We start from the raw sequence: 23377 nt of genomic DNA, 5'->3' as shown, positions 1-23377 counted from the left end.
GTGTATTTTTGGAGCGATTTTACCATGACATATCAATTTCATGTCAAGTATTTTATTTCTGAGTAAAGCCAATTTTTAAAAGCTGCTAGTCACTGTTAAAGGGTTAAAAATAACATTTCTGTCATTAATTACTCACCCTCATGTCGTTCCACACCCGCAAGACCTTTGTTCATCTTCAGAACACAAATGAAGATATTTTTGATGAAATCCGAGAGGTTTCTGATCCCCAAGAGGAAGCAATGTAACTACCACATTCAAGGCCCCGAAAGGTAATAAAGTCATCATTAAAATAGTCAACGTGACTACAGTGGTTTAACCTTAATGTTATATCTGCAGTCACGTTGACTATTCTAATGATGACTTTACTACCTTTCGAAGGTCTTGCGGGTTTGGAACGACATGAGGGTGAGTAATTAATGACAGAATTTTCATTTTTGGGTGAACTAACCCTTTAAGCAACGTTTCAGCGTTGCTCTCCCTGCGTCTCACCTCCACAGCAGATAATGGCAGCCACAAACAGCGCCAGGTCGCTGTCGTCCAGCTCTAGAGCGTTGAACCTCATGGCGAACTGAAATTTGGGTTCCATCATGTCACTGAAAGGCTTGCGCAGACTCTTCAGAAATTCGCGGGTGATAAAGCCTCCCCCGCGAGCCACCAGCAGCCCGTCTTTATTCATGCAGGAGGCCAGCAGGGCGAAGAGCGCCTCGTACACGCCGTACTTCAGTAGAGTCACCTGGTCGTTGAGGTCCAGGGTGGCGAAGCCGGGCACGGCCTTGGCGAACTCCGTCAGCTCCGTGACCGTCGCCACCGAGGCGTACTGACAGAACAGGAAGAGCCGGGCCTCCACTTCTCTCTCCCGCAGAGTGGAGGCATCGCCGGACGTCATGTTGCCCAGCAGCTGGGTAAGTAGTTTCTTCTCGGCATGCTGGAGAGAGTCCATGTCGTGGATGACGAAAGGCTTCAATGAAGGGTGGAGAGAGGACAGTCAGAGAACAGGTGTGTGTTCAGACTGTTCAGCTCAATAATTAAATAGCTAGTGCAGTTAGCCCTCTCCATTTTTCTAATCAGCTACCGATGCACACAGTGTTGGGGAAGCTACTTTGAATAAAAAAAAAAATATCTGTGTCCATTATACGCTATGTGATTTTGTCTGTCAACTCTGACCCAAAATCTGCAGACTGGCTATGACTTTTACCAACTAGCGATGACTCATCCAGACTGTAAAGTCGTGTAGTTTATTCCTGCCTTAAATGTAACAAAAGCATCATACTTTAATTCTTTTTTATTAAAGGGATAGTTCACCCAAAAATAAAATTACCCCATGATTTTCTCACCCTCAAGCCATCCAAGGTGTATATGACTTTCTTCTTTCAGACCAATACAATCGGAGATATATCCAAGCTATATAATGGCAGTGAATGAAGGCCTTTTAAAGCTAAACGATGGGTTTTTTTTATAAGAAAAATATCCATATTTAAAACTTTATAATCTAAAATAACTAGCTTCCGGCAGACGGCCGTACGCATACTGCGCAAGTCAGCTTGTGCCACAAGAGCAACCCATGAACTGATGTATGACACAGGATGTAGGAGTAGCGTAAGCTTAGACGCCTCTCACGGTTTAAACAAATAGAGCTGGGCAACAAACTGAAGATCCTCTTCTCTTATATCGAAATCCTCCGATATTTCTCTTTAAAATTTCTTGTTTTACACTTCTAATTTGTGACTGGTGTTTTGTTTTGCTCTCTCCTCTGTGCTTCCACGTTCATCATTGCATCATGCGTCGGGTCAGGGGTCACTCTTCCGCCACAAATCGATGCACGCTGCTGTCTGCCGGAAGCTAGTTATTATTCGGTCGTTAAGTCTGACGTCACGCGGCAGCGCTTCCGGGTCCAAACGCTCTATCTCATACCACAAGAAAACACACATGATGTGGTGTAATACTACCAAAAAATTATAATCATAACCTTTATCTCCATACCAAAATCAAATTTATTTATTTTTTTACAAAAACCCATCGCTTCGCTCCAGAAGGCCTTTCTTTATTAACCCCCCAGAGCAGTGTGTAGTACTTTTATGATGGATGGATGGATGCACTTTTTTTTTGCTTCAAAATCGAGCCCCCCATTATAAAGCTCGGAAGAGCCAGGATGTTTTTAAATATATTTCCGATTGTGTTCATTTGAAAGAAGATCGTGATATACACCTGGGTTGACTTGAGGGTCAGTAAATCATGGGATAATTTTCATTTTTGGGTGAACTATCCTTTTAACAACTGTAATATATAACCATGATTACAAACTAATGAACAGCAGCATTTAAATCAATATTTTGCTAAAAAAAAAGGTCCTAAAATGGTGTGATAATCTGTAAAAGCATTCTTTCCAATGCTTTTACAGATTAGGAGAGCGCATTTGATTATTGCCTCATTTTACTCAGCTTGTGTGAGCAATATAATGTGAATAGTGGGTGAGTGAGTTAGCTAGCTCCCCAACACTGCAGACACTCACCGGAGTGCTGGTCTTGCCTGTGAGAAACACACGTGCTTTGGCTTTGTTCATGTGGAAGTGTTTGAGGTAGGCTTCGTGCATCTGCCTGGCCAGACTCTTTGTGTCCAGCTGCGGAGACTGGTGCTCCTCTTTCCCGCTGACGTCCTTCTCTGCTTTCAGCCTCTGCTTTTCAGATTGGGGTATCCGCCCAAAACGGATAGCTGTAAAACGCGCAAAGACATTACCAATTGAACTAGGCGCAACCTCGTGCTTGCTGCCACAGAACCTGATACTACCAAGTGCAACATGTTCTTGGATCAACATTTTTGTTGATCCCGGAACAACATTCCAATCATCCAATCGGATTTGAGGGACAAGTTTACAGTTTATGTCAAGTTTAGGCTTACAACCTGGGGTAGGTGCTTCTACATCAGTGTTATTCACCTATCATTTTAGGGATAACTAATGGGTAGGGTTATATTTAGGGGTAGGGATATTGGTTAGGAATACATTTTCAGACAGGAATGTTGTTCCAGGATCAACAAAATATGTTGACCCAGGAATCTGCCTAACTCAGCAAAATCAGGGCATGCCATGCTGCCACAGACAATGTACTGTATACAAACAAAACGGGAACACACACACGCAAGACAGATACATACGTGCTTAACAAAATATTCATACTAGGGCTGTTATTTGATTAAAAAAAAAAAAAAAAAGTGATAAATTAAAGGTTATGTGAAATAAATTAAATAAATAATGATATGTTGCTTAATTTAATTGACTGCGTATGTATTTTTTATTTCCACTACACTGTGTTGCAATTGCATTTATCAATCTGTCTTGAGAAAAACGTAATATCGCAAATGAAATACCAGAACGGGCCCTTTTTGATTGCTGGTGTATGTGCAGATCCACACTCGAGAAGCTCAGATGGTAGGAAAAATCCAAAACTCAAATGTGGGTCAGAGGGTACTGATTGCGTTAATATGTTTTTCTTTTAATAATTAATTTCGCTATATTAATGTATTGAATTGTCAGCCCCTGTTTATACACAAACCACGAGTAGTAGAACTTTAGGTCATTACACTGCTGCCACTTCATCGGTACCGGGACAAAGGGCAGACGTGGGAGGGGGTGTATGGTGTGATACGATACAGATCTACCTCTGAAGGGATTATGCTAACAGCGGCACATGACACAAGCCCTTGCTAACAGAGGAGACTACCCTAGATCCAGGTCAAAGTCCCGTGAGAGAACGGGATGGCTTGTCTTCCGTGTCACCTAGTTCATCTGCGGTTATCCTACGATAGCCCTAGGAAAGCGTAGATTTGTGCTACCTCATGATGTCTAAGCTAAGGGTGTCTAAAGGTTGTTTTTCTATATTTTGATTCTAATCTAAATTTCTTGACCTTCAAAGCAATTAAACTACCTTGTTAAAAAATATTATTGTAATAAAACAGAACACCATCTTGATTAACAATTAAAGATCTTTAATCATCAAACCATAAACCGAGTGTGTATAATCTAAATCACCTGCTCTTTGTGAAGCTCTTACCGTTGTGGGACATGCCCACTGCAAGGCACTTGCGGAAACGGCAGTATTGACATTTGTTTCTGTTCTTCTTCTGGATCTTGCAGTTGCGTTCGCACTTGTCGTATTCCAGTTTGAGTCGAATGGTTCTCCTGAAGAAGCCCTGTGGGAAATTCATAAAAGACTTAAAAATGGAAAAAAAAAAAAAAGTATGATAACAAATTGTACACCCGCCTTTGTAATATACAACCGATTCAAAATGTAAACATAAATATAAGGACTTTACTCCCTAAGGCCCAATACAGAGCGGAACCTCACAAGACTAATAAAATGACCTTGATAAACCTAATGCTAATGTGATAAGATGTTCGATAAGATTCACACGATAACAATATTTATTTCTCAAGAACACCGCTTATCTATGAACAAATACAGAGTGTGTGTATGTGCGGCAAAATGTCAAAACACTTTGTCAAAAAATCTATAATTGTGTGTATTTTTCAGATAAGCCTACACAATATTTCAATAACTCCAGGAGGTCTTGTGAATATTTTCAAAATGAAAAAGTAAAAAGAATTGTAATGAAGATACAGTGAATGATTTTTGTCATTTCATCGGAATAGACACTGGACTGGTATGTGTAGTAAGGGTCACAGTTACAGCACAAACCCTTCATTTCCCTGGCAGGCGAATTATTTAACAAGGAAAAGCAGAACACGTGCCTGACAATGGAAACGGTATCAGACGAGAGCTCATGATAGACTGTCACAGATCACTTCCAGAGCTAAAAACAGAACCGATGACGCATCTCTACACGCCGAACATACCAAACGATAAAACCGGACTGAAGGAACAAGTTCATCACAGTATAGCCTCTAAATACCAACCAAGGACAATGTGTTATTTCCTACTGTTCTCAAAAGATGTGGGAAGTGAAGTTTAAAATACATCCGCACACTGCAAATGACTAACGTCTTCTTCCAGATTTACCTCAAAAAAAAAAAAAAAACACAAGCTTAAAAATGTTAAATGTGTCGTGTGGAATTTTTTTCAAAGCAAATAAACCATACTTCACAATAAGATTCTACACATTAACATTAGTTAACAATCATTAACTAGCATGAAATAACAATTAACAATTTTGCAGCTTTTGGTTATTGTTCATTTCTCATTAGTGCTGGCATATTTTTGTAGGCGAGCCCAGAGGTAAGCATCACCCTGGTTCCCTCGACAAAAACCCAGGTAACACTTTATTTTACAGTGTCCTTGTTACACATTTTACATGTAATTACTATAGTAATAACTATAAATTATGCATAATTACATGCAACTAAGCCTAAACCAAACCCTAATCCTAACCCTATAGTAAGTACATGTAGTTAATTGTTATTACTCAGTACTTAAATATATAATTACACTATAACACAGACACCTTAAAATAAAGTGTAACCAAAACCCATTAGGATTTTTTCCATTGGCTTTTTGATTATTGGAGAAAATAAGCTCTGTGTTTTGTTTAACAAGGCCGTTTCCACCTGGTATTAAGATGCGTTTTGGTCGACCTGGTCACAAGTGGACGACGCTAAATACAGATGTAAACGGGGTGTAAAACGTTTTGAGCTTGTCCACTTTCGACCACTTCCATAGGTAGTCGAAAACGCATTTGACCCAATTGCTTTCGTAGTGGAAACGCTCATGTGGTCGAATGTATTCGAACAGCCACTAAAGACCACCTACTCTCTGCCTACTGACCAAATGCATAAAAATTATGGGAAGAGCACTGGCCAGATGGGATTTAAACTTTGCCTGCTGAAGACCCAAGTTTGGTTTGAAGACGAGAAAATGTACCAAGCACAATGTTCTCTCACCATTTCACAGTGTTCGGCGTGGTCTTGCGGCTATTAGAGCAGAAATTAAAGCTGCTGCTCTCCGTATGTTTTTCCGTCGTCTCTGGGGGCGTTCATATGTAAATTGAACAAGCTTATTTTGTCCATTAGATCGAAACATCTGAAAAAAAACCATACATTTACCTGCCCATAGACCCTCCCCTCAAAGTGGTTGAAAGTGGACAAAAGAGACCAGGTGGAAACGGGTATGTGTCTCCCTCATTTACTTGTGATCCGATCGACCAAATACCAGGTGGAAACAGGGCCCAAGATAATCTTCAGAAATGAAAAACTTGAATGAATTCTGATGCCTAAATACAACTGCCAGAAGTAAAAAGCTAAAGTTAGACTATAAACAAACTAAACAAGACATCGACTACAAGACTTCAATTGTCACCACCACTAAGCCTCTGACAAGTCCACCACTAAGCCTCTGACTTCAGGACGATGGAACCGGAAGTGCAAAAACCCCATTCTGAGGTTTAGGACTCAATGCTTTCTAAACGAAGGCATGTTCCAGGGGTCAAGGTTTTGCATGGCACCTTTAGCCCCTGCTGGTACATGTCGCTCAAAACATTCTTGCTGCAGAACCATACACCCATGAGCAAAGTTGGCGGATTTTAAATTGCATACTTGCGGAAGCATCCCTCGTCGAACGACAGCTGTTAATGTGCTTTCTCCAGGTGTTACACACATCAAAGTTCTCAAAATATATTGATAATTTAATATACAGTTATTTTCAATGTGGACGGGGCTACAGAGCTCAATGCCGTGGAAAAACAAACTACGCAACGGAAAAAATGTCCCGTTCTTGTCGCAGATTTACATGGAAGAATAGCTTTTAGCGCTTGTTACTTTATTACATTGTTCCAAGTTAGGACACTGTGTAAATCTCAAACTATATAATTAACTAACATGAAAATGAGTTAAACCAGAGGCGCATGAAGCTTGAAACCAGTGAACTGAACTGAATAACGAACTCAGTGAGTCCACAGCGATCTGATTTTGTATGAATAGTTTCATACAAAATAATTAGCATTTAATTTTAAAGGTAGCTTAACTACAACTACTATGATTGTTTTAAAAACAAAACACATATAGCGAATATTTTAAAGTGCAACGTGAAAGAGTGGTAAACCGCATCAGCAATAAACCTTCGGTTGTAATTGTCCCAGTTTAATTGCACCCTTAGGGGTGCCAACGGTCAAAGTCTGCCCTTGCTGGAGAAAAACACATGGCACATGGCAATAACTGGGCTGGTAGTAGTTAACTTTAAAGGAAAGAGAACGGCTGTGACCCAGGCTGGAGTCAGCTGGGGTGTGTTGTGCGCAGGTATGCACTAAGTCCTTCTGATGATTTTGACATGCACCACATGAAGCAACAGCTCTTGTACACGCTTCACCTCACATGTATGAGGGGGGAACAAGCCTTGGGGGAACTCTCAGTCTTTTTGCAAAAGCAGCTATGAAAATACTCCAGAAACTCACATGCTTTCTGTTGACCCTGGTGTGCGCGCTCAAGTGTTTTCTGTCCCGGACAGATTTGTGGTTATGAAACTGTAACACAGTGTCTGTACTAATCACAAGCAGGAAAAAGTTGAGGGTGTTTTGGTATTGACTCTTGGCACCCGTGTGAGAATTTTCCACTGTGCACTTTTCATGCGCGCTTACCTTGCACCCTTCGCAGGCATGCACTCCATAGTGGAAACCTGAGGCCCGGTCGGCGCAGACGCGGCACTCGAGGGCGAGAGAACCGGAAGAGTTCTCGTCCTGACCGGTGCTGGCCACGAACACTTCTGAGGATGGACTAGATGCCGGGGTTAAGACATCTACAAGATAAAACATACATGTACACAGTCAATATCACATAGATATATACTGACCCAGATGCATTTAAGATGATGTCTTAATTTAACACAAATAAAAGTGTGGAGATATATATATATATATATATATATATATTAGGGGTGTAACGGTACATGTATTCATCCCAAACCCTACGGTACACGTCACGGTTCGGTTCATGCAGTTAGATGACGAATACAGCAAGTCACAGGTGATCCACACTCCAATCCAGAAGGGGGCACGTGTGGTAATGCAACACTCTTTGCTAACAGCTACAACAGGAAAAAGAGCAGAGGAAGAACAGCACATGTGCGAATGACCGCTTGAAAACAAGTCCCCTAGATGCACACGTGCATCGAATGCATCTTTCTTTGATCATGGAAAAGGAGTATACTTTGAAAATCATGTGCTCTCAACTATGCTGTTTACGGCTTAGTGCTTAATACACTAAAGGAGGCTGTACTGTACCAACTACATCAGGGGGACTAAATGCCGCTAAGTGGAACAAACTGTAATTTGCACTACTGTCTGTTCAAAATAAATGAAAGCATTGTGGATTTGTTGCTTTTTCCGGTAAAACTTTAGTTAAGGTCCAATTCTCACTATTAATTAGTTGCTTATTAGCATGCATATGACTAAGATACCAGCTGTTTATTAGTACTTATAAAGCACATATTAATGCCTTATTCTGCATGACCATATTCTACATACCTTAATCCTACCCAATACCTAAACTTAAAGGTGCAGTAAGTGATTTTTGAAAATCATTATTGAACACTGTTGATATTTGAAATCAACCCAAACAAACACACCCCTCCCTTCATTGCTCCGCTCCCAAAATGCACGAACACACAATGCAAGAGTGGATGTCTCTTTATCATAGCTGAAGCAAAACAAAATGAAGCTTCGTGAAAAATAAAGCAAAGATGACGAAAGACAAGGAAGAACAAAAAATGAACATACAGTACACAAGAGTCTATTCATTCAACAAGAGTTTTTGTTAGTCGCCAGCAGCACACACTCAAAATTAATGTTACTCACATATAAAGCAGAAACAACGCAACCTCGGCGTCCGTTTTCAAGCCTTCCCGCTTAGGTCTCTCCAGCGCTGGAAAGCTTTTCTAATATTAACATGGGTCCTAAAGCTCTTGCCTGATCATAACCTTTCTTTTTCCAGTGATATTCCTCTGACCTTTTCTCTTTTGTAATGTCTCTCAGCCATCTCTCTTTCTACAGTCTTTCTTCAAATCTCCCTCTTGCTCACTCTCTCCTCCCCCATCATGAGTGTATATACACCCCCTTACTGCTGACTGGCTACAAGTGTGTTGTGGTTATCGGTCAGATCCACTTTCAACAGCATTTCTCAGAAATCGCTTACTGCACCTTTAACAACCTTAATAAGCAGTAATTAGGGGTTTATTGAGGCGGATGTTAAAGGATTAGTCCGCTTTCAAATAAAAATTTCCTGATAATTTACTCGCCCCCATGTCATCCTTTCTTCAGTCGAAAAGAAATTAAAGATACCAGACGAGGAATAAGGGTCTTATCTAGCGAAACGATCGGTCATTTTCTAAAAAAAATACAAAATTATATATGTTTTAACCATAGACGCTCGTCTTGAACTAGCTCTCTTCTTCTTCTTCTCTATTAGAATTCCGGCAGTGTAGACGCTGCTAAGTCTATTACTAATATTATATATTACTAATATTATATACTTACCCTTATTCCTCATCTGGTATCGTTTAAAGCCCTTTGAAGCTGCACTGAAACTGTAATTTTGACCTTCAACCATTTGGGGCCAATTGAAGGAGAATAAGGAGAATAATCCTGGAATGTTTTCATCAAAAACCTTAATTTCTTTTCGACTGAAGAAAGAAGGACATGGACATCTTCAATGACGTGGGGGTGAGTAAATTATCAGGAAATTTTTATTTGAAAGTGGACAAATCCTTTAATAGTGAGAATTGGACCCTAAACTAAAGTGCACCATTTTTCCTATTGTACCAAAATCGTACCAAACCGTGACCCCAAAACTGAAGTACATACCGAACCATGACTTCTGTGTACCGTTACACCCCTAATATATATATTCTTTTCCTTTTTTTGTTTCATTAAGAAATTCATAGGCACAATTTGTATTTGTCTACAAAATGTACCATTTTTTATAATATAATAAAATATAATATAATAAAGCATTTAAAGATAAGCTTTTTGATCAAAATGATTTTTAGATAAAATTGTCAAGTGTGTCCAAACTTGCGGCTAGTTATTTACCACGAAATGAATGCAAAGGATTAATTCTTTAATTTAACAGATTAGGGTTAATTTAAGATTTTTTTATAGCACCTAGAGTTAGGATTGCATGTGTCCATATGCTCTACCTAAGAGAGTGGAGCCGTCTACTGCTGTGTTGCAGCTCTGGTAGTCCAGTACGTGAAGGGAGTTGAAAGTATCGTCGCTGAGAGACTGAGAAATGTCCTCGAGAACCTCCATGTCACCAATGAGTTCTCCACAAAGAGGGCTGTCCAAAATTGGATCGCCCAGCGGGGACAAGGGACTGTACAGGCTCGGCATGTCTACCATAGCGCTGGACCACGGCAAGCTTTGAATCATTCATCAGTCTGCAAAGACAAATCAACGGCAAGAAAAGTGAAGAAAATATTGTTTCATATCTTTTAAATAACTGCAAGACACAATACCCAGATTACACTGGGATTAATGGCCACATAATTTTCATTAATGTCAGAAATCAAATATGGTGATACTCTGACTATATCTATTGTCATCAAAATTCATTTGTATATGTAAAACACTAGAAAAATAATTTTAGAGTAACTCACTGACATCAATGTAGAATTAGCAGTTGACTTATTAATAAGAAGAAACAAAAGCAGATATTTTTATTTTATTTTATACATCACTGTTTGGTTGTGATAATAACGGAGACTCAGTATCTACTTGGTATGCAAGCTGCAACCTGGGCTCTGTGAAATGCTGACTAGAAGAAGTTCCATTCAGAGCAACGCTAAACAAGAGGCAGAAGTAACGTGTTTAAGGGGGGTTGCCACGGAAACACCAGGCTCAGCGTTTTATTCAGACATGAGGGGAGCGTTTCAAAGGCTTTGGCCTGTTTCATCACGGAATGTGATCTCATTTGTCCTGCCATATGAACTTATCAAAGAGACCGACCAAAAACCAAGTGCTCTGTCGATTGAGGCGATCTCAAGATTGGGTCTAGGTCAAAAGCAGACCTTCCAGACAAAAAAAAAAAAAAAGTGTCAGTTTGAGACAAAAATGGTTTAGATTTTCCACTGAAATTGTGAGAGAGTTCCGGGGCGTTGTTATGTGGTTGCTAAGGTGCTTCGAGAGGTTGCAGGGCTGTTATTTTGATGCACTTCATTTGCTTGATAATATCACAAACACTGTGGCCAGACGTTCCAAGTGCATTGCCGCGTGGGAGATAACAATCCTATTCAAAAGAATTAACTACTCAAATGGATTCAGACGCTCTTGAGGGAATTCTTATGGCCGCTCGAGGGGTCTTGCGGACAACGGTTCAAATGGCATTCCACTCAACATTTTAATTTCTTACAGCAGTGACATGGAGAAGGCTAACCAATGCCAGACTTGGCATTCGAGCACTTTTGCAATGTATCACTTTCTTTTTCTTTTTGGAAAGACTAACAATATACTTTACCTTCAAGTGACAAACACAGCTAGTCTAAAATTAACTGCTGGTGCTGACAAAATTCTGCACTAACATCGACTACCGATGGTAGACAAGCTGTTTCTACCGCTGTCATAAATCAGGGCTTGGCAGACAAGCCGAGTTTCCAGCTCTGTCTGCGAGGGGAAGCCGTCCAGCTTTCTAAAGTTATACCTGATCTCTCCGCTCTGTAGATTTGCCCGAAGCAGAACAGCAAAAATCTTACCCAGCTGTTTGTCTCCAGCTGTTGAGGCTTTGTGAAACCTGAGCTGAGCATGGTTCTTCAGTCAACGCACGCAGCGTTCTCTCAGCCGCTGTACGACAATCATAACTGACTCACACAAAACGCACAGACAAGTGCAGCAACAAGCATTCCTATTGGAGGTACATACAGACTACTATAATGACTGCATATTAGTTAATACACTGCAAAAACAAAAAAAGGGTTTTGTCCTGTATATAAACATGCTTAAATAAACATGCTTAAGTATCCTTATAACAAGATACATTTACTTGATAATTAATACCGGATAAGTTAATAAGTTGTAATAAAATATGGTATTTAAAAAATATCTTTTTTTGGGGGGGGGGGGATATTCTTTAAATATCTTGAATTAAGATTAATACCACATTGGCAAAGTTTTTGTTTTAAGCATTAAACTCATACAGGGTTTCTGCAGGTTTGATGAAGGTAAATTTATTGACCTTTTTATGACCAAGGAAAGAAAATTAAAAGCTGCAGTACGTAAGTTTTGCCTCTTTGTCGCCATCTCTGTTCGAAACCTGCAAATGCAGTTATTTGCAGAATTATCATCTTTACGTGGGTTGTGCATCGGCAGGGCTTCTCAGTGTGGATGAATCTAATGTTTGCTGTCAGTCACCACACAAGTGTGGATACTGTACTTTGGAATCACAGATTCTGCATCTTGGCTGGTATGACTAAAATAAGAATTTTCACCGGAAAATGTCATCTGAACAAGTAAGTAACATGTCGGTCACTTTTGTTCTGACCAACTGAGAAAAAAGCATTACAATAAATCGCGCTGCCAATGATATTATTATTGTTATACTTTGTTCTCAAATTGTTAATGTTAACAACATCAGTATTGCGTGACTATGTGTATTTAGTGTGTATTAGCGTTACCTGTAGATTTCAATTTCTGTAGCCACTCTGCAGTCTGACGTCTTTTGCTTTTGACTACGAGTGAATCTCAGTTGTCACTGATGATTGTCGTTTGGACCTTTCTGGATTACAATTCGCCATCAAAATGATAAGTTTAATTATTGCAGCTGCTGTGAGAAAAGGCTGTGAATGATCTGCCATCCTCACATGATATAGCCTACTAGCTGGGACTCGTTCTTTATGTAAACAGATGTGACGTAATGACGCAAAGACGAACGGCTGCATGCTCGAATTTCCCGCAGAAACCCACCAGTACCATCCGAATTACAAAACATTAATACAAGCTTACTGTTGTGAATCGGGCTAAGGTAAAGAGATCGTTTTGAACACTGGCAGGTTATGTACTTGCTCAAAAATTGATTTTGGATCATTTTTAACCATAAAAGTTACGGACTGCAGCTTTAAGGAATAAATTGAAGTGAATACAACACGTCAATATGTTCTCTAAAGGTCTAAGGAGAAACACTACAACATTTCAAAGTTTAAAAATACTACTTCCAACAGATATCCATTACTTTTCCAATTCATTTTACAAAAAAGCTTGAATCACTCTTCTCCCAACCACTAGAATATGGACATAAGTTTTACTGTTCTTCCTCTGTGTTTTATCTTGTTTTACAAATATCTAAACATTCTTAAGTCAAGATAAATTTACTGGAGAGGCAAATTTTTTTGCAGTACATGCAACATTTAATGCCATGACTGAATTTAAGACTTTCTGCTCTGATTTAAGACTCTTTTAAGGCCTTCATTTGTGTAAGGGTAAATTAAGAGTTGTTGAGACTTGTTATACTTACATTAAAAAATATTTAAGATACGTTTAAGATATATTTTCAGGGTCTATATCTTATACGCAATTAAAGCTAATTTTATTTACTAATGTTTTATTTTATTTTATTGTATTTTTAATTTTATTTTCACTGGAAAGAAGACATACATATATACATATATATATATATATATATATATAGGCACATGGATTAAGCACGTAACGCGCATTTGACTGCATTTGTGTATGTAATTGTGTATTAGGGTGTGAAACTGAGAGCAATAAGCTGAAGCTACTATATTTATTCAGTGTAAACCCAGACACTCACATGGGCACACATACACATGACTTGAACCTCATGACAACACACGGGTGCCAAGCGAAGTGTAGGAGAGATGCCAGTTTCTGCTGTAATGGAAATGTGCCCATGGAGACCAGCTGAGCCATTAACTAGAAAAACCAAACCCCATATCACACTTCCAAACTACAATATATTCCACACAAATATCTCAACCGATGCACAGGATTCAACACCTCCCTGTTCACAACACGTTATATATATTGATGTGGCGCAGATTACGAAACAAGAGCCGACTGACAACACGTATGAATGCACAAGAGGAATCCTCAACGAGTCCTATTAAACAAACGGAACAAGTAATATTTAACAAGACTGAATCACGGGACAGTTGTACAAAAACATTAAAAATGAATCAGTATTGTCTCTTATTTTCCAATATCCTTATGTAATTTTGCTGCTCAAGTAAATGTCTTTTAATTATGTTTTAGAGATTTTACCAGCAAATCTACTTTTAAATAAATTATTTTTGCAGTGCAAGGTGTGTGTTTCTCATTCTGGCTGGAGAAGGACACACAGGCACATAGCCTACGTGCTGAGGAGGAGGAGGCCTGTTGTGGAGGGTCACAGCTGACAGGACTTGGAAACCAATACAGGCTGATTTACCCCCTCCTTCCTGGTTGATCTTTACCGGCTGTCCGACTTGACCATGTAGTAACAACAATACAGCAGTTCCTGGGGGTGTTTTAGATCCACAAGAAGACAGTGAATGTCATTGTACTTTCAAAAAAACTCTCAGAAAAAGCAGTGTTTTACAGACAGGCCATATTGATCACATGTTCCCCCATCATTATTTTCACCTACACAGAACCAGCCTTGGACTCACTGCATAAGACAGACAACACACGTAAAGCAAACAGGTCTGTGTAGAAATTTCCACTACATCAGCCAAAAAGCAATGACGAAGCAAAATCTCTACGTGCCCCTTAGAGACAACAGATCTGAAGTATAAAGATTGATCTGTGACCACAGACCATATGTGAGTTTGTTTTTGAAAGAAATATTGATTGTGCACATGATAAAATGCACGTCTTCCTGACTGCATGTGCAACAGATCAGTTTGGATGCGGGTCAAGACTATTTGGCAAAAATAAAGACAGGTTAATTTGTTCAGTGTTGGTAAATAAAGGCTATTTACCAAAAAGACAAGATCAAAAGTAATGTCAAAGATATGACAGTCATATTGAATACTCAAAAATACATTAAAATGCAACTGATGCAAACATTAACTTGACTACACCTCTTCTATGATGAGAATGTTTTTAATTTCTAAATTAAAATTATTATTTTTTACATGGTGTAAAAGTATAATAACTGTCCTGATATGTAAAATAATTAAATTAAATTCTTAAAAAGAAAACCTGGTTTGATATTATTTATTTATTATTTGTTTATTCATTAATTTATTATTATTTATTCTTAGAATTTTTAAAATAATTATAGTTTGATCACCAAATCAAAGTCATGTGATGCAATTGTCTTGCAGAAACATGCAGAAAAAAATATAATCACAGAATGATATCATGGAGAGGAGCCCTGAAGACCCTCAGGATTGTGTGTCAAGGTCAATAAGTCTCTTAAATGTCCTTTTTTTTTATCTGACATTTTGAGACCTAAACCTTATTACAATATAAAATTAGTTCAGGTTGTAAAATGTCATGTGGTACGACTCCACAAAATCTTAATATTTATGAATTATTATTAATAATAAAACCTTTATCTTCAAAAACATTTAAAAACTTGAAAATAATGATCAAGATGTGTACAATCACATATATTTTTAAGTTTTTCAAAACTCGAATAACAAGAACATGCAACATGTTTTAAACTACAAAAATCAGTCTTATTTGTCAATGACTCAAATATAGCTACAACAAAGCAGCACAAATTTAGGAAAAATCATGCCAAAACAGATCCATGATCAGAAATGAGAACTACAAAACTTTACTTTTCACGAAGGCTGTGAGCAACGCTAGAGGCCTTTGTGTAAAGTAGACAGCACATTGACGAATCGTGTTCAAATCATCACCTAAGCTCAGAGGAAAGCAGAATGAAATCAGTGCTTACCAGATCACGATTCGCAGTTCTGCTCTACCAGCTGCCAATAAATACATGCACCCCTTCCAGGGCCAAAGTCCGAATCACACACACACACACACACACACACACACCCTGCATGCCTGCTTCTCTCCGTTCAGGAGTTTGCCTGACATTACACTAATAAACAGACGGTGAAGTGAACTGAATGCATCAGATAAGAGAGCCTTAATGTCTGGATTGATGCATTTATAAACAAGACAGCTGGGATTTCAACAATAGCGGGAGGAATGACTTCGTTCTACAGACCCAAGAAACATCCTGTCTGATTAGTATATTCTGCTTACAGAGAGACAGCTCAGCAATAAGTGAAGGCAGACGGCTTCACATGGACTATGAAATGCAAACATGGAGCTTAGAAGCAGGTGTATCCATGTAGGTCAGATGTTTCTCTATCCTTCAACCTGCCGATATAGTCATGGCCAAAAGTTTGTGTCTGTGTTACAACAAATTGAATATAATAATCTCTCCACAAATCTGCATTATTATCTAACCTTATAAATGATATATGATAATCAAAAGTGTTGGCAAAGCCAATGGAGTGAGATAAACTTGGCCACAGAGATAAAAGGCAGTAAAATTACTTAATTTTAAGGAAACTAATTTACAAGTTGCCTAAAAGGTATCAGGGCTTTTGTATGTACACTATATTACAGACTTCTAAGATTAAACACATTTGAATGTGAATATCAGATTATAAAGAATATAATTTAACATGTAATCATTCAATATCACTCATAAACTAACTTGATAAGCCTCAAACCCCCACACAATGACGTCAGTCACTGGGAAGATGACACGGGGCATTAAGATATATGTGTGACCCTTTTAGCAAGTTACATAACAGAACCGAACGGACAAGTCCTTGTGGCCCTGTAGTCGCAGATGTGTGGGCTACAAAAGCTGTGCTAAACTCACTTCATTGGCATTGTACATGAACTGAAAATATTACATTAAGGACATTACAGAATTATTAATTAATTAACTCTTTGAGATGGCGACAGTGAGCAAGTGCGCCTAATTTATGTAAAGAATGTCGAAAAGGGTCCCTGTAACTGCACAGCAGGGTTATAGTTATTTAAAACCATTAAAAAAAACAAAAACACTTTTGTTACTTGAAATAAAATAAACATTAACTGAAATAAAACACAAAAAACTTCAACTTTTTTTTACTTCGTTTCTCTTTTTCATGTAGTTTAACTTGTACTAAATTAGCTAAAATTTAATTTTTTTTAAAAAACTTATTTAATATTTAAAACTTAAATAACAATGAAAAAAAATCTATAGACATTAAAAAAACAAAAACTAATAAAAATGACAAAAACAAAAATGCTAAAATTTTAAATAAAAATGAATTAATATTAATAAAAACTATAATAGTATCAGCAAGTCAGCATGCCGTGGAACAGACCTTACAAATAATATTTTACATTTTAATTTAAAAATGAAAGCAATATTTTTTTAAACAAACATTTGATGGGAATATATTATATTAAATGAATTCTCTAAAGTCTTTTTAAGTTACTAGAGGGTTAAATAAAGTGTAAAAGGGTTAAGAAGTTACTAAGGAAACATGGAAACTACTTTTAAATAATATTTTGGATGACACAGCTTGAGATTCATTCTCTGTTCATTCATAATCACATTAGAATTTTAAATTCATAGATAAAATGGACTTCAATTGAATTTAACTATAAACACTATTATTTTTATGAAATTATAAATGGTAGATGAATATGCATGATTATGTTAGTTAACATTATGTGTGCAACGTTAGTGTGTTTACACTGTGGAAAAATATTCTGCAAGACACTTAAAATAATAGCACTATATCAAACAACTAGCTAACTAACCAAACAACCCGATGGCTGAATCAGCAAGCTTTAAAGACCAAGAGAGACGCTGTAAAGTTTCGCTTCGGTTCCAACAAGAGTTAAAATCTTGATAAACTGTAGCAAACGCATACGTATTGTTTTAAACAGACTATGTGATAAGAGTCTCGCTGTGAAAATAGCACAGACATGTGTTCTTATGTGAATGTTTACTTTGCTCCAGTTAAAAGCGTACGATTACAGTAATTACGGCCATAAAACCGGATAAAACATGATCATAATGTTACACAAGCGCTTTGTTTACAAGAGCTGCGCGTCTACCTCCCAATCCCAGGCCGCCATGCAGGCAGGAATAAAACACACGGGCTCTGTGACACTGCCAAATCTCAACTCGGTGGTGCGAGGGAGGCTGTAGTACTCCTCAAACGTCCTATTTAAAATTCACCGCAACCACTGCTGTCAAACAGCTCTGACACCAGCCGAGCTCGCGACAGCGCACACCCATCGACACACCTATAAATTCGACCAATCGGCGCAGGCTTTTGGAGAGAAAACCACGCCCACCGATTTAAGGTCGCGTTGCTGGGCAACAGATCTCATTGCGAGGATGATGAAGATGATGATGGAATTATTTCATGCCTAAATAATATCTCGCCACATTAACCCTTTCATGCATAGAGGTCACTACAGTTGACAGCTATTCAAAAAGCCATTTTCTTGCATATGCATGGGTTTTGATAGCATAGTTGCACATCAACCACTACAGTGGACCAACCCATCCTATACACTGCCATCAAGTGACAAGCCGTTGTATGTGGATTTTTTTCTCTCTCTCCAAACAAAGATGGCCGACGGCCAGAAAGAAATGCCAAGTTGCTCCGGAATATCCATCCATTCCTTCTATCCTAGGGGACTACAGGTAAAATAAAAAAAAGGTTGTAACATCAAGTAAGCAGTCATATCATTGTTAAAATTTCCAAGTATTGATTTTAGATTGAAAGGAAATTCTGATTAATCACCTGTCCACTAAATAGGATATCATGCATCACTATATTTCAGCTACAATTCATACTATTACTGTGACTGTTGTTCTTGAAAATATTTCATCTGCAGAAACTTTTTTTTGGCTGTAAATATATATATATATATATATATATATATATATATATATATATATATATATATATATATATATATATTTACAGCCAAAAAAAAGTTATATATATATATATATATATATATATATATATATATTGTTATTATAATGTAATTTGCAGTTACTTCAAAAAGTAATGTGATTATGTAATGTGTTACTTGCAATGATTTACTCCTTACATCAAAAAGTAATCGGATTACATAATGCACTTGTAATGCTTTACTCGTTACATCAAAATGTAATCTGATTACATAATGCTTGTTACTTGTAATGCATTACTCCCAGCACTGCTCATTTCAGACGAGATTAAAAACACCTGATTGCTAGTTTTTCCACAGTCTGAAAACATCAATAGATTTCAGTCTGAGGTTTTCTCAGAGAGCTATGGTAGAAGTTTGTTGCTTTTGTGAACATAATCAGAATTATCAGCTAATACAGGTAAATCGACATACTCTGGTAGACTGGAGGGAGCGTGAGTGTTTTCTACATAGTTTTGAGTTGGGTTTCCATGGAGTTGTACCTCTACCGATTGTAGAGATCTTTGATGGAATCACGTCCTCATGTTCTGATATAAAAGACATGCGAAATTCTACTTGTATGAAGGTCTTCGTCTGCTGGTCAAAAGGGAACAAACTTAATTGTGTTTGCAATAATGTAAGCTGTATTATATTTTGTACATATTTTGTGTGCATATATATATATATATATATATATATATATATATTATAGCTATCACATGATTTTATTAATTTTTTTAAATACACAGTATTACTGTGTTATTACTGTATTACGTTTAATACAGTATCTTTTTAGTTAAAAACAAAAACGCATACTGTCTACTCAATTGATCATTCTAAAATCTCTCTGAAAAATGTGTAAAAAAAAATAAAAAATTAATTCTTGTTTTTCACGCCCTAAGAGCAATAAAAACAGGGGGGGGGGCTAATCCTGACCGAAGCTGTCATAATTAATGCATGAAAGGGTTAATTAAAATATTATGACGCATAACAATAAAGAGGCTTTACCTTTGGTGTCCAATTTACTTTGTTGGTTATAGGGACACTATAATGCACCTCTGCTGCCACCTACTGGTGATATTCTAAAATCAATCACAGATGTTATAATCTGTAAATTTAAATAGATATTTTTACTCTGTTTATTAGCCTAAGGGCTTTTTAATCTTTTAGATGCCACAAACCCTTAAATATGATCATTCTGGTGCAAGGGACCCCCAAAATGAAAGTGCAGCCATGTTTTCATGCATAAAGTTACCAAATTATATATTTTTTTCCTACTCACTACTGTACTGTTAGATACACATTTACATATTTTTTTGTATTGTATTTATTTTAATCTATTTATTTAGTTCAATCTTATTTTATTTTAATTATTATTTACTGTTTTTCTCTAAACTTCCCCCTGTCACAATTTTCTGACGTATTTATTCATTCATTGATATTTTTCATCCATTTGTAGGTAATTTTATGTATTTTAAATTCATTTAAAGCCAAATCCCAATTTTATTACATAGGGGCTTACCATAATTCTATTGGGTTATTTAATAGTGTCTTTGTAAAGAGACGCACAAAAAAGCTCTGGAGGTCTGAAAGGGTAAAAACTAAGGCAGTCACAGGGGAATAATATTAAACCCTTATCCTCTGTGGATTACTCTAATGTGCATAACAAAGTAGTTTTGTAACAACAATGCTGTTGCACTCCCCCAGGTAATGCTGCCGAAATAAGCATGCATAACACCTGTTTCCAAAGAAGCAAAACTTTTTCAAGGTGACATGGCTATCACATTCTGACCTTTCTTGCTGATACTCCTCTCCTGTGAGTGCCAGTCTAGGGGCGCTCCTGTGGAGATCTGCCAGCCAGTGCCCATAAATTGTGCAGCAGTGAAAGGTCAGCCTGCCTACAGCCCTGTAGCTGTTAACATCGGCTAATGGCCGTCTGGAGCCATGGCCATGTTTTATTTACAATACAAGCTACCCTGGCAGAAGCACTCTGCCTGGCTCTGCATTGCATCTTTAATAATAAACAAATGAAATAATACAATGCTGTGGTCTCATTACATCCTTGTGCAGGAGACAGGAGATACTCTTCATTCATGCCCACCTGTCACTGGATGATGGGAAATGTGATCTTATAGGGACAGTTCATTCAAAAATGACATTTCTGTCATTTCACCCTCATGACATTCCAAACCTATATGACTTTCTTTTTATTATAGAACACAAAAGGAGACTTGGAAGAATACTCTTTTCAGTACAATAAAAGTGAATGCTGACTGGTGCTTCCGAGCCTCAAACAGAACGTAAATGTGCCATAAATCTAGTCCATACCACCTTTACTTCATTATACTGAAAAGAACGGCAGGGGATATTCTTCAAAAATGCACCTTTAGTGTTCCAGAAAGACATCACACTGGTTTGGAGAAACATGAGTTTAGTAAATGTCAGAATGTTAATTTTTGAGTGAACTATTCCGTTAACTCATAATAGAGTTTCATTACAAGATTATTTTGACGTATCCTTCAGAAACGTCAATATCATGCTTGAGGCAAAGAAAAAAAAAAAAAAAAAAAATCAGGCAAACTTTGAAATATCAAACGTTTTATTCCAGTTTGAAGTATTACACATGTGTGATGTAAATGCTCATGCACCTATAAGTGGCAAGATCATCATAAGTAGAAGCTTGGAAGACCAAGACAATTAAGAAAAGCGAAAGAAATCACTCTTCTAAGAGTGTATGAACGGTGTTTGGCGACGTTTTGCTGCCCTTCAGGGAAGGCAGTAGGTTGTATAGTTATCTCCTGATGGGGTAAAAACACAACCCTGAAACCACACAACCTACTACCTCACCCTGTACGAACATCACTGCTGAATATTCCATGACAAAACAGTGACACATTTTTTCACATTTTGTAGCTCTTATTAGCTTTGAACCCATCCCATATACATGCAAGCTGACAGTTGAGCCTTTTTTCTTCAACAAATTCTACACTGATATTTTGTCCAATCAAAGTCAATCGTGACTTTGATGTAACTAATGGCTATTGGCTATTTAATGAAAAGGGACAAGCGCTTCAATATGCCCACTTCAAACATTCTGATTCAAGAGGAAATATGCCAATACAGGAAAGAAAAAAAGATTTCATGTCTGTCATTTAAAATTATTTGTACTTTTTCTTTTAATTGCCACTATTGTTATCATTACTATCAGGTTATACTGTCCTCTTTATGGATTCACCGCAACTCAAACTCAAATGCATGCATTATAATGTATCAAACCGGCATTAATGTGTACCTAATACAAAGTTGTTGTTTTTTTGGTAACGCTGACAGTATGGAATGAAACATGTTTTAAAATTCTTTTTAAGCTTGCATCAAGCATGTCTTTAATAAACACACAATGTTGGATCCTGGAAATGTGTCATTTCTTCCTTCCTGTTGGCGTCCTCCGACATGTTCCGAAGTGATGGCACTACGGTCACTTCGGGAAAGACAGTAAGTTGTATAGTTATCTGACAGCAAGGGTTAAACCCTCAAACTATACAACCTACTACCTCACCCCAAACGACAGTCTCTCCTTCCTCTTCCTGCAACGGAGCTTCCATTTCCTGTTTACCTTCCTGTTTTCTAAAATCTAATGTCAAACAAACCCCATGTAACTGACAGCATTAGGTGGTACTGTGCATCAGCTGATGTAAGACACTAAAATGCTCACTTATACCTAAAAGACACAAAAACTCTTTGCTGTGCACTAAATACACCCCCTATCACCTCTTTATCTCCAAAGCTTCAGTCTGGGATCCTTCAAAACCATCAAGGCCACCAACATGAGAAAGGTAGATAGTCACCTTCCGGGTTTGCCATCTGTGAAAGGACGAGAGAGAGAGAGAGAGAGAGAGAGAGAGAGAGAGAGAGAAAGGATTACTCAAGCACAAAATTCACATACTCAAGTCACTACATCAGCTCCATGTCCTGTTTGACTTGAATCATCTGTTGTGCTGCTGTGTGTGTCTGTCTACTGCTGACCCTGACAGTATACAGGGGTGGATGAGAGGATCAGGACAGGGGTGTTTGGGAACTGGTGTGTGTGTGGTCAGAGCGAGGAAGGTTCAGCGTGGGTGAGTAAGGCTGTGGGTAGCAGTATGGTTTACCTCAGACAAGGGGGAGGCACACACACACTGCTGACTCACACAAGCCACGAACCTCACAAGGGTGAGTGGTTACACACACTCACACACACATACTCAAATTAAGATATTGAGATAAAAGATATTAATACTCGTTTTCTTACCCTTTGGCAAATAGCTTCTTGTTTAAACCTCACAATTTTTGGTTAGATTTACTTGAGAAATTTGCCAATAAGAAAAATAAAGAAAATTTTAGGCATGTACTCTGAAAAATAGTCTTAAAATTAAAGTAAATTTATATTGTTTTAATGATGTTTTTAATTTTTGCAGTGTGTTAAAAACTTCAAACAAAGAAAAAATAAAGTGTAAAATTAAGAAAAATG

The 23377-nt window shown here is 37.7% G+C and overlaps 1 protein-coding gene across 1 annotated transcript in view; it reads right to left on the bottom strand.

Annotated features, from left to right (window-relative positions):
• Positions 1 to 23377, bottom strand: part of pparaa (peroxisome proliferator-activated receptor alpha a) — a 56002-nt gene that overhangs the window by 2324 nt on the left and 30301 nt on the right. The window contains exons 5-10 of the mRNA XM_051892469.1: positions 22639 to 22731; positions 10134 to 10373; positions 7579 to 7736; positions 4047 to 4185; positions 2510 to 2709; positions 490 to 958 (exon numbers count right to left, since the gene is read on the bottom strand). Coding sequence (XP_051748429.1) covers positions 490 to 958; positions 2510 to 2709; positions 4047 to 4185; positions 7579 to 7736; positions 10134 to 10365 — 1198 coding nt within the window. The 5' untranslated portion in view covers positions 10366 to 10373; positions 22639 to 22731. The remainder of the gene's footprint in view (positions 1 to 489; positions 959 to 2509; positions 2710 to 4046; positions 4186 to 7578; positions 7737 to 10133; positions 10374 to 22638; positions 22732 to 23377) is intronic.

This window comes from Ctenopharyngodon idella, chromosome 4 (assembly GCF_019924925.1).
Source record: "Ctenopharyngodon idella isolate HZGC_01 chromosome 4, HZGC01, whole genome shotgun sequence".
NCBI classification, from domain to species: domain Eukaryota; kingdom Metazoa; phylum Chordata; class Actinopteri; order Cypriniformes; family Xenocyprididae; genus Ctenopharyngodon; species Ctenopharyngodon idella.
This window is presented reverse-complemented; position numbering and strand designations above follow the sequence as displayed.